A 12802-nucleotide genomic window follows, 5' to 3' on the forward strand; every position below is an offset into this window, starting at 1 on the left:
TTAACTCCCCAAGATTGTCTAAGAAGGATGCTCTTCCTATAAGCCTACTTATTCCATCATTGGTTCTTTCTTAGCCTTACTAAAGGATAAAGAGCTCAGAAAACTACAGATGCTTTATTAGATTCCCCATGTCTCCTGGGTTTTAGGTCTCCCAGGATAGAGAAAGCTATAGAACCAGGTTCCGAACCTCAGAGTGTTCGGAGGTTGGGACCTCGACCAAGAACATCCAGCCTATCTTGCAGGGCCTTGGAAGTCTGCAATTGCTGAACAAAGGAGGTAGTAAGCTTCTGATATCCCATACTGGACAGTAAGTGACTGCTGTGTTCTGAAGGCATGTCCTGTGAATCTCAGGTTTTAGATTAGGCATACTCCTGGTAGAGAAAAGGATATGCGACTTTTTTCTTGCCATATATGCTCATGTACAGCACCTGCCCCAGGGTCATGGCCTAAGAAGATCTATGGTAGCGATGGAGGCATGTCCAATACCTGTGAAATGATACTTGTCATTGATATGAATATCTGACTACCTGGCTGGACCATGCTCTTTCAAGCTAATGAAGAGTTCATTGAAGGGTGGTTTATGACTCCTGAAACAGCCAATCTCTGTGAGGAAGAATTATTTCAGAATATGAAAGTTGGGTTAATTCCAAAACCCATTCCAAAATGGGTTTCTTCCAACAGAAGAAAAAGGCTTGGGGCTTTGTTGCCCCAGCTGTAGTCAGTCACAGATAAGATTCCTTTATAAGAGAGATCCCTAGATGTTTTTAGGTTCTATACCAAAGGCTTCTGTTTTGGTTCTTTATTTACTTTCAGCTTTCTGGTTAAAACTCTTTTGGAACAATTTAGTGCAGAAGGAGTTTGTCTCATTTCATCTAAAACAGAAAAGGAGTTGAGACACAAGTCTAGCTGTAGTGGGTGTGGAAGCCAATTTCACAGGACAGTAAGAGCTCTAGCTCAGAAGGGTCTCTGATGGCAGCTTTTGCTTACTGGGTTTTATTGATATTTTTTTGTGGAAGGGGAGAGGCTTATCTATATATTTGGGGTAAATAAGAATTAAGGTGGTAAATAAAATGGAAATGCTAAAATATGACATAAATCAGAAGTCAAGGGTATGAGAAAGACATAGATGGTTTGGAAGAAGGAATGGAAAAAAAAGGAGAACATTTAAGAGAACCATCCTTCTTGGTAAATAACAAACCATGAGCCCCATTGGACTGCATGTGTCTGATAAAGTTCTGGCTAGCTCTGAGAAAAGGGTTACAGGTTTCTCAGATCAGTTGGCTCACTGTGGCCTCTCCTGCCATCGTCTGTGGGTATGTTCCTTCAGCGACAGCAGTATGTTAGCTTTGAGTGAGGTAAGCAGTGAGTATTAGAAAGGGAAATTATGTGAGTTATAATAGAAGATACTGGGTTTCTGGATGATTCTTGGAACAGAACTGAATGGCTGAAAGTGATAAAGGAGGCCTCAGCCAAAGACTATGAGGGCCATGCCATCTCTGCTTATCTTATGAACTGTGGTTGAGTTGGTATCTCAGCTGGTTTTCAAAATCAGCACATTTCTGTGTATTTATGGGATTGATTTTAATCTATTAGTACACATTCATTTAAAATGTGGTATCCTAGAGGTGCCTGTGTGACTCAGTTAGTTAAGGACCTGACTCTTGGTTTCAGCTCAGGTCATGATCTAAGGCCTGAATCAGGCTCCACGCTGACATTGCAGAGCCTTCTTGGGATTCTCTCTCTCATCTCTCTCTTCACCTCTCCCCTGCTTGCATGCTGTATCTCTCTATCTCTAAGATAAATAAATAAACTTTAAAAAATGTTGTATCCTCAGTACTTCTGAAAGAAAAGTGATAGAATGGGAAGAGAAGAAGATATGAATGGGGAAGGTCACTGCAGACCTGGGTTCAGAGAGGAAAGAGTTGGAAGGTTGACTAGCATCAGATGAAGCAGGCAACAATTCCCTCTGACCAAACCTGATCTTTCTTTCTTGGTTCCTTGGCATGTCACCAGTCTTTGTGAACAACCTGTTCTTTCAGTCATCATTTCCTTCAACTGCTGGACAACTTTGCCCTTCCTGTCATTTGATCCCATGCCTCTGTTTGAGTATTCTTGATCATGAAATTTGAACTTTCCTGGTGAAAAATCAGTTGAGCCTCTGTTCCTGTATGGCTTCTTCTGTCAGGAGACCCTTAAATCTACTATAAAATCTTTCTTTATTCTCACCTTGCTAGCCTTCACCACTGTTGGGCAATTGTTTTTTCATTCTTATTTTCTGTTCTCCATATCTTTTTTAAATAGTATCTCTTCCAGATTTCTCCTTTTTTTCCCACATGAGCTTTGGCTTTAACTCGAATAATTATTGCTTTTTATTTTATTGCAAAGATCTGGATCAAATGTGAGTCTTTTGAAAATCTTCCATATATCCCTTAATATTTTTCTGACTACTTTTTGCCTCAGTGGAAGAAGCAGAACACCTATATAATGACTGATTGAATTATCTTTTGTAATCATGGGGACTTAATCCCCAGAATTGTTCACTTTCTTGCTTCAAATTCTTCTTTACTACCAAACTCCTCTGACATAAACTGCCATTTTCATCTCTTATGTTCCAAAGAACATTTCCCAATACCTTTTGCTCCTTCCAGTTACTGTTTTCCTTTCCTTTAGTGCCTACCTTCTTAACAGTTGTTCATAACTGGTATTCTCAGCTATTTTATACCCAGTGCCTTTCAATCTGGAATCAGACTTCACCCTCATCAATTCCTTGAAATTGTACTGGACACTAATGAAAGTCTAATATTTTTCACTAGATGCTAGTGAAGGTCTAACATTTTTTAATGTTTATTTTTATTATTTTTAAGAGAAAGTAAGTGAGGTAGGGGCAGAGAGAGGGGACAGAGGATCCGAAGCAGGCTGTACACTGACAGGCTGAAAGCAGTGAGCCTGATGTGGGGCTCAAACTCACGAACCACGAGATCATGACCTGAGCCGAAGTTGGACACTCAACCAACTGAGCCACCTAGGTGTCCCAAAGTCTAATAATTTTATTCTACATCCTACTCTCAACATAACAACTTGGAAGTGGCAATAAATCATGATCATGATCATCATCACCACCACCACCACCAAACTGGAAATAATAAAAAAAAAATAGCATTGAAAAAATGACTCAGAACTGTGAAAATTGTAGTAGGTGGACAGGACTGTAATGAAATCAAGGCAAATTAATGAGAAGAAAGCTTGAAGAAGGGATTGCTCACTAGTGGCAAATGAAACAGTGTGTTAAAAACATGGGTTTTTTAAGCAAGAGAATTTGAGTTTGAATCTCTAATTGGTTGGATACTAGCTTAGACAAATTATTCAAACCACTCATGCCATAGTGTCCTAAAGTGTGAAGTGGACCATACTAGCTGTCATTCTGTTGGGTTCTTATTGCAATTGAATGGTATTTTGTGACCATTAAATTATAGATAAGTGGCTAACACAGGATATAACTCATGGTAAATACTCAAAATTAGTTGAACAGTATAAATAATGTGGGGACTAAAATGTGTTATTTGAGGGCTGTCACTGTGATTAAATAAACTACATGTTGGAGATACAGTTAGGGAAGAGATTTAATACCAGAACTTCTCTTCTTAGGTCTTTCTTTTTTAAAACTAATAGAATAACTTATAGTAAACTAAACTGAAATATACAGCTTGATATGTATGTATTTTTGCTTTGAGGTCCAGGTCCATGATTGGATGTTAGTCTTTTGTATCTAGAAGAGAAGTAGCTATGAGCTAGTTCCATTCCAACCTATATGGACAGAGAATTTGGAGTGATGAAATGCTTCTACCAAGGTCCCAGTTGGTTCATGGCATAGCTGAGACTACAGTTCAGTTCAGGCTGGAACCTCATGCTTCGTCCACTTTTCTTTCCCTTGCACTATACAGGTTTGAGATAGTCTGCCAGATTTATTTCCTTAGTGGTTCCATAGACATGCTATGAACTAATATAGTTTAAAACAATTGTTTTAACTTTCTCTGAAAAAGAAATCTCCTCCTCTATTCCTTATGTTGATTAGTGGCATCACATTTTTCTAGACAGTGTGTCTCAAAATGTCCTATTGCCTTTCATTTTGCCTCATATAACCTATCACCTGGAATTCTCTGTTTTATTTATTTATTTTTAAACACATTTTTTCAAGGTGCCTGGGTCACTCAGTTGTTTGAGAGTCTGACTCTTGATTTCGGCTCAGGTCATGATCTCACAGTTCATGGAATGGAACCGTAAGTTGGACTCTGTGCTAACGGCATGAAGCCTGCTTGGGATTCTCTCTCTCTCTCTCTCTCTCTCTCTCTCTCTCTCTCTCTTTCTGCCTCTCTCCTGCTCTTACTCACTTTATCTTTCTCAAAATAAACAAATAAACATTTAAAAGCCCCACACTTCTTCTCTATCCCCTTTTTTCACTGTTGAAACTATGTTCCTAGTTCTACTTTGGTTTGTTGGAAAAGTTTCCTACAGTAAATCAGGTAAATCCTCCACCTCATCAATCTATCTTTCTGCCTTTCAAACCATATTTACTCAACAAAAATATATTATGTTAGATGTTGAATATATACTCATAGCCATCATGAAACTTAAGAAAGATTGGTGAAAAATATTACAAACTATTCATTAGGAATTGTATCGGTGTGCTATTGGGAAGTAGAGAATAAAAAATAAGCATATTGTCCATCAGCAAAGACCTCTCTGAAAGGGTAAATCTTAAATTTTGATCCCATTATGTTCTCCTTAAAACTGTGGTAAAATATTAGAGATTCAGTAAGTATTGTTGAATAAGAAATCAATTCTCAGTATAAGAGACCTAAACCTAAAGTCTTTAGCTTCACTTTTAAAACTTTGAATCTTCAAGACACAATTTATTTGTCCGGTCATATTTCTCTTGTCTCTAAGCCTTTGATACACTACATAACTTGATTTTTATAGTGGCTTACAGTCCTTGTTTTAGATTTTTACTTGTCTGGGTTCTTTTTTTCCAATGACAGTCTCTTGAAAGCCAAAGGCTTTCTGATAAACACATCTACTGACAACACTTCAATGAATCTTTGTATCATCCCCTAGTTAAAGTAATGTCTCTTTCACATTATACACACGTGACTGCATGTCTCCCATCATTCTTATCTTGATCTGCTTTGAAAGGATGCTTACTTGTGTCTATGTCCCATGATCCTCACAAGGGTAGGAGATCCTTGAAATAGAGGATATGTATAGTTTATATTTAATTCCTTCTTTAGCATAGTATTAATCACAGAATGAACTTAAAGAAATATTGATTAACTTATTTAAATCTTGCATGTGTCTGCAACTCATTTTTTATTATTGTGGTTATTTCATTACCTATGAGATGCCTTTCTCTTTTCTCCAGTAATGGTATGCAAGTTTGAGCAGAAAAAGAAAAAAAAAGAAGGGAATGAAAAGACAAATATTTGAACACAAGCTGGAAGGAATAAATTGGAGAAAAAGGCAGTGGAGACTAGAAAGAATGAAGGGAGGAATGTAACATATGTGGAAGATAGGACACATGGTCTGCTGAGTTAGAATGATGTTATATGAGTCCTTGCTTTGCACAGTGCTGTATTAATACTGTGCATGTTGGAAGAACATGTTTTCAATATGCACAGTATTAATACAGCACTACGCAAAGCAAGGACTCCCTAGACTTCTATTTCTCTTTCTCTCCAAGTTATTTTCACTTGGTGATGAAAAGCTAAAGTCTTTAAATTACAGAAACAATGGTTGTTACAGATTTGAATTCTCAAAAGATCATACCAATATTCTGGACACTTTGTTACTGGAGTGTGCAATTAATCACCAGAAAGAAACTGTGATTAACACTGGAAATGACCAGTCATATAAGAAGGAAAACCATGATGTGCAAGAGCATATAAGAGGCTTTCATGTATGATGCTAAGTCAATAAGTACAATGTATCTGCCATAGTGTCTAGACAAAATTATAAACCTGTAAAATGTTTATTATCATTACTGTTGTTGTTGTTCTTATAGTTATAGTTAAAACCATTAGAATTACCAGTAGCATCAGTTCTATAAGATCATGGTAACTTTCATGTCAATGAAGCCTATCTGGCTTGTCATCTTTGAACCATTACTTACTACCAATCCTTTCTTAAAGCAATAACTGTATTGCAATGCCAAGATTCATACTCAAACCAGATGAAATAACTATGATTTTTCACTCTGTCTCTCTCTTTTTCCATTCCAGTCCAGTGTCAGAGGACAGAGTAAAAGATGACAATCTCTTCAAACCACACCAACCTTAGAGATATTTGGTATACCATGACTGGGATCCCAGGACTGGAATATGCACACATATGGATCTCCATTCCCATCTGTTTCATGTACATAGTTTCTGTTTTAGGCAACACCTTCTTATTATTCCTGATCTTCACTGAACGCAGTCTTCATGAACCCATGTACCTTTTCTTGTCCATGTTAGCCCTGGCAGATATCTTTCTCTCCACAGTCACCACACCAAAGATGCTAGCAATCTTCTGGTTCCAAGATGGGGGTATTTCTTTTGGTTGCTGTGTGTCCCAAATGTTTTTTCTCCACTTCATCTTTGTGGCAGAGTCTGCCATATTGCTGGCCATGGCATTTGACCGCTATGTAGCCATCTGCCATCCACTAAGATATACCACAATTCTAACCCCCTCAGTCATTGGAAAAATGGGCATTGCATCTGTGATCAGGAGTTTCTTCATCTGCTTCCCCTTGGTTTTTCTGGTTTATCGGCTTGCTTACTGTGGGAGGAATATTATTCATCACTCATATTGTGAACATATGGGCATTGCCAGGCTAGCCTGTGATAGCATCAAAATCAACATCTACTATGGGGTGATTGTGGCCCTATTTTCTACATGCCTGGATGTGGTGCTTATCATTGTCTCCTATGCCCTTATACTCTGTACAGTTTTTAGAATTCCTTCCCAAGATGCCCGACTCAAGACTCTGGGTACTTGTGGCTCCCATGTCTGTGTTATCCTGCTGTTCTATACTCCAGCCTTTTTTTCATTCTTTGCTCACCGATTTGGGGGCCACCATATACCACTCCATGTACATATCCTCCTTGCCAATCTTTATGTGGTGGTACCACCCACTCTCAATCCCATCATTTATGGAGTTAAGACCAAGAAAGTTCAGGAGAAGTTTGTCCATGTCTTTTCTGTGAGCAATAAATTCTGCTGATGTAGACTATCCAGCTCAATTTTTCATTTTTCTATGTAACTAATTGAAGAGTACTTAAAATTATATCAGACATCTTATATCACGCCAGCATTAGGGTAGAATGATAACAGTAAATTTTTGAGGTAATTTTACATCATAATTAATTAATTAATTAATTGCTGCTTTTGTTCAGGACAGTATCAGACCAAGGGCATTTGAGATTCTGTGTAAATGTGAGTTCAGTTACAACAGACTTAAAACACAATAACTCAATAGTTATCTTCAATTTCATATTGATACAGAAAAACAGGAAAAGTAAAAACACAACCCACCCACTAAAAAAATAGAAAAAACAAATTGCTAAATCAACTTAACAGGTTTTCAGCCTATTTTCCCATATTCTCTTTGTATTTCAGAGAAAATAATACTTATATATTTAGCATTGTGATCTATCAGTTGAGTAGTTAGGCTCTAGGTTCAAGATTTGAATTTTAGATGTCTCATCTTTATAAAGAGTATTTACCCTTTCTGGACTTCTTTAGCTTTATATTGAGCTTAAAATATTTCATATTTTATAAGGTTGTTGAAAGTATTAAATAAGATGATTTACACAAAGCTTCTAAACTGTGCATAACACACATTGAAATATATCCCATATGTATGTGTATATATATATATATATATATGTATATATATATATGAAATACCACAAAAATTCCTTTTGAAAACTATACATTTTTATTTTCTTCCACTAGAGCCTACTGTCATTAAATGCTTCTGTTAAAAAGTACCAGTAGAACATGGTAAGGAAGAATGAGGTTTGACTGCAGAGGAAGTTCCTTTTAGAAACAAAAAAGGAGTAGCAGAACCCCTTCCAGCATGAGATGGGGGAGAGACACAGGTAGGAATGGAGAAAAAGGAAGATAAAGTCCAAGTTTCAGCTTCACATTCTCGGTATTCATTCAAAGTATCAGGGCATACAAAATAAAAAGATAGAAACCCAATGAATTTAGAGATGAAAGTGAAAAGCAGTGGAAGAGGAATACCTTATTTCCTACTTAAGTATCTGACGGAGATTTCTTAACAAATTGTCTCATGCCACATGGGAGAACAACATTAGAGTGAAAATGACCATGTGGCATGTTCAGTCAGTGAACTGGTTTCCTCTCGTTCCACAGGAGCAACAGATGAATGTAGGAGTTCTTTACGGCACTGTGGGGAACACAAAGATCATGGTGAATGCTGACTCATGAAGTTGAAAAGGGAGAGGCTTTGGCTAAGGGAAAAGTGGCTCCATACCCAAGAGCCATAGACACAAACGTTAGAGTCAGCAAAGTAAGAGAAAATGGGTCAGGTTTCAAGGCTTATTGATTAGATCCAACATTTCAGATGCCTCGCTAAGTGGGATCCAAGAGACAATAATCAAATTTCAGCAAAGGCTGCAGAAAGGATAGAGGCCTACACAGAGTGAGGAGGTAGGATAAGGTTCATTTAACAAGGCTCAGCTAAGTACACAGACATAGACCAGGGGCCCATCCAGTTCTCACATCCAGTCCCTCAGTGTTGTCTGGATTGTTGACTTCCCCTTGAAAACAGATGATAAGGGAATTGTGTGGGAGAATATCAATTTCAAATTGACAGAAAAGTTACTGACAGATTACATGATGCCACAGAAAGCATATTTCTTAAACTCAAAAACTTTAATTGACCTGTAAGTGGGAAGTTGGAGTTTCAGATAACCATTGGACTTTTTGAGTATAAAGTACAAAGCCTATTGCATAAGATTTTGTGTATCAAAACTGGCTGAGAAAAGAACAGCCTATTAAATAATTGTTTCAACCGGTAAATTGTTTGAAAACCTAAATTTACATTGATGTACTATTTAAAATTGTTAACCCATGTCATGAACATGACCACCAACAAAAACAAGTTGAACAATGGAGATATAAGTGTGATGTCAAGAGGAGCCAAGATGGTGGAACAGCATGGAAGTTTTTTGTGTGTCTTGCATCCATGAAATAAAGCCAGACCAACACTAAACCATCCTACACACCTAGAAAACTGATTGGAAGATTAACACAACAGTCTGCACAACCTGAACCACAGAATTCAGCAGGTATATGGCAGGGAGAGGTGAACTTTGGGAGTGAGACGCTGGTGGCGGGCAGGGAGCCGCTTTTGCAGGCAGAGAGAGGATAGAGACTGGGGGAAGGGGGCAGAAGACGGGAAAAGCACCCCTCCCAAAAGCAGCTGAAGAGAAAGCAGAAAATTGGAAACAGCCACAAGGACTAAACTAAAAAGGGAGAAAGGAGAAAGGAGAGGGTTTAAATTCCATTCAGACTGTAAACAGGGGGCAGGCAGAGTCTGAAACCCTGCAGCTCGATATCTGGTGGTGCTCTGGTGAGAAGGGTGGAACCCCAGGAGCAGAGTGGGGTCCAGGAGGTTCTCGGACCACATGGGGAAAAGCAGTTCCACTGCTGGAAGGACATTTGGTGGAGACTGTTGAAGCCACTTGGTCCCAGCAGACCACAGAAAATGGCCACATTCACTGGTGCTGGAACAAGATGGTTAAAGGTGAAGACTGGTGCCAGATGTGTGTTGTGATTTTTCCATAATCCCTGAAAATCTGCTAGTATGCTATCTTGTGAACTTTTTCTGGGGTGGGCTGCCACCTGGCTGCAGTCTTGGGCACCGGCAGCAGCAGGGTACAGCAAGCATTCCCGGGTGTAGCCGACATTCAGCCATTGCTCATTCAGCCATTGCTCAGTGAGACCCTGCAGAATGGGTCAAAGCCACAGTCCCTCAGAAGTAAGGGGCCAGGGAAAGCAGCCACATCTGAGACAAAACTGGGGAAAGAGGTGCTGCCTGGGGCTTGGTCATGGACACTGAAGAAGTGGAGTGGACGAAAGCTGAAGACAGAGGACAGTGTGTGATTGCTGAACTGGGAGAACTGAGTTCTGATACTAGAGACAGGATAGCTGGGTGACACCATTTTCAACACTCCCGGGCATGCGCATATGCACCTACAAGCACCGCAACAATCCACCCCAGTAGGCTAGCAGCACCATCTACTGGAGAACAGCTGTTACACTGAGCCCCCGCCCAACTGAGCCAACCTTGCTCTTGAAGACCACAAGTCTCACCGCCTACTTCGTTTATGAACTATAAAGCACTACATAGTCTGACTTCTAGGAGAAAACAGTAATTTCAGTTGTATTTCAATCTCTTAGCAGGTCCATCTGTTCAATTTTCTATCTTTTTTTCCCCTTTTACACAACTTTTCTCTTTCTTGAATACAGAATGAGAAAAGTACATTTTTATTTTTAATTTTTATTAAAAATATATTTTTTTAATTTTTTCTACTATATTCTTTACTTTTGTGTAATTTTTTTTTCAAATTCTATTTTACTCCCATCATCTCATTTCAGTCTAATTCAGTGTATTCATTTTTTCAAATTCTCAAATGATTTCATCCCCCCCCCTTTTTTTCCTCTACTCTGTCAAACCATTCTCAACATGCAGACCAAAACACACCTAGGATCTAGCATCATTTATTAGATTTGTGTGTGTGTGTGTGTGTGTGTGATTTTAATTTTTTAATTTTAATTTTTTTTTAATTTTAATTTTTTAACTTTAATTTTTCTACCTCATTAATTCCTTTTCTCCCTTCAAAATGACAAAACGAAGGAATTCAACCCAAAAGGAAGAGCACGAAGAAATGAGAGCCAGGGATTTAACCAACACAGGTACATGCAAGATGTCTGAACCAGAATTTAGAATAACAAAAATAAGAATACAAGCTGGAGTTGAAAATAGATTAGAATCCCTTTCTGCAGAGATAAAAGAAGTAAAAAATAGCCAGAATGAAATTAAAAATGCTGTACCTGAGCTGCAATTATGGATGGATGCAGCAGCAGCAAGGATGCATGAGGCAGAACAGAGAATCAGAGATATAGAGGACAACCTTATAGAGAATAATGAAGGAGAAAAAAAGAGGGAGATTGAGGCAAAAGAGCACGATTTAAGAATTAGAGAAATCAGTGACTCATTCAAAAGGAACAACATCAGAATCATAGGGGTCCCAGAAGAGGAAGAGAGAGAAATAGGGGTAGAAGGGTTATGTGAGCAAATCATAGCAGAAAACTTTCCTGACCTGGGGAAAGACACAGACATCAAAATCCAGGAAGCACAGAGGACCCCCCCCCATGAGACTCAACAAAAACCGATCATCAACAAGGCATATCATAGTCAAATTCACAAAATACTCAGGCAAGGAGAGAATCATAAAAGCAACAAGGGGGGAAAAAGTCCTTAACCTACAAGGGAAGACAGATCAGGTTTACAGCAGACCTATCCACAGAAACTTGGCAGGCCAGGAAGGAGTTGCAGGATATATTCAATGTGCTGAATCAGAAAAATATGCAGCCAAGAATTCTTTATCCAGCAAGGCTGTCATTCAAAAGAGGAAGAGAGATAAAATGTTTCCCAGACAAACAAAAATTAAAGGAGTTTGTGACCACTAAACCAGCCCTGCAAGAAAATTTAAGGGGGACTCTCTGAGGGGAGAAAGATGAAAATATTTAAAAAAAATGAATAAATAAAGACCAAGAGCAACAAAGATTAGGAAGGACAAGAGAAAACCACCAGAAACTACAACCCCACAAGCATCATAAAGGCAATAAATCCATATCTTTCAGTACTCACTCTAAATGTCAATGGTCTCAATGCTCCAATCAAAAGACATAGGGTAACAGAATAGATAAGAAAACAAGACCCATCTATATGCTGTTTACAAGAGACCCACTTTAGACCTAAAGACAGCTACAGATTGAAAATAAGGGGATGTGGAACCATCTATCAGGATAATTGTCAACAAAAGAAAGATGTAGTAGCCATACTTCTATCAGACAATCTAGAATTTAAAATAAAGACTGTATCAAGAGATGCAGAAGTGCATTATATCATAATCAAGGGGTCTATCCACCAAGAAGACCTAACAATTGTAAACATTTATGTGCCCAATGTGGAAGCACCCAAATATACAAATCAATTAATCACAAACATAAAAAAACTCATTGATAATAATACCATAATAGTAGGAGTCTTCAACACCCCACTCACAGCAATGGACAGATCATCTAACCAAAAAAACAACAAGAAAACAATGGCTTTGAATGACACACTGGACCAGATGGACTTAACAGGTATATTCAGAACATTTCATCCTAAAGCATCAGAATATACATTCTTCTCCAGTGCACATTGAACATTCTCCAGAATAGAACATATACTGGGACACAAATCAGCCCTAAGTAAGTACAAAAAGATCGAGATCATACCATGCATATTTTCAGACCACAGCGCTATGAAACTCAAAATCAACCACAAGAAAAATTTGGAAAGGTAACAAATACTTGGAGACTAAAGAACATCTTACTAAAGAATGAATGGGCTAACCAAGCAGTGAAAGAGGAAATCAAAAAGTATATGGAAGTCACTGAAAATGATAACGCCACAACCCAAAACCTCTGGGACGCAGCAAAGGCAGTCATAACAGGAAAGTATATA

At 38.3% G+C, this 12802-nt stretch overlaps 1 protein-coding gene across 1 annotated transcript; it reads left to right on the forward strand.

Moving 5' to 3' along the window:
- Positions 1–6298: 6298 nt before the first annotated feature.
- On the forward strand, positions 6299–7255 carry LOC102960083 (olfactory receptor 52Z1-like). Its single transcript, XM_007089389.2, has one exon. It carries the CDS (start codon positions 6299–6301, stop codon positions 7253–7255), a length of 957 nt encoding a protein of 318 aa, XP_007089451.1.
- Positions 7256–12802: the final 5547 nt, after the last annotated feature.

Source organism: Panthera tigris, chromosome D1 (assembly GCF_018350195.1).
Source record: "Panthera tigris isolate Pti1 chromosome D1, P.tigris_Pti1_mat1.1, whole genome shotgun sequence".
In the NCBI taxonomy this organism is placed as follows: domain Eukaryota; kingdom Metazoa; phylum Chordata; class Mammalia; order Carnivora; family Felidae; genus Panthera; species Panthera tigris.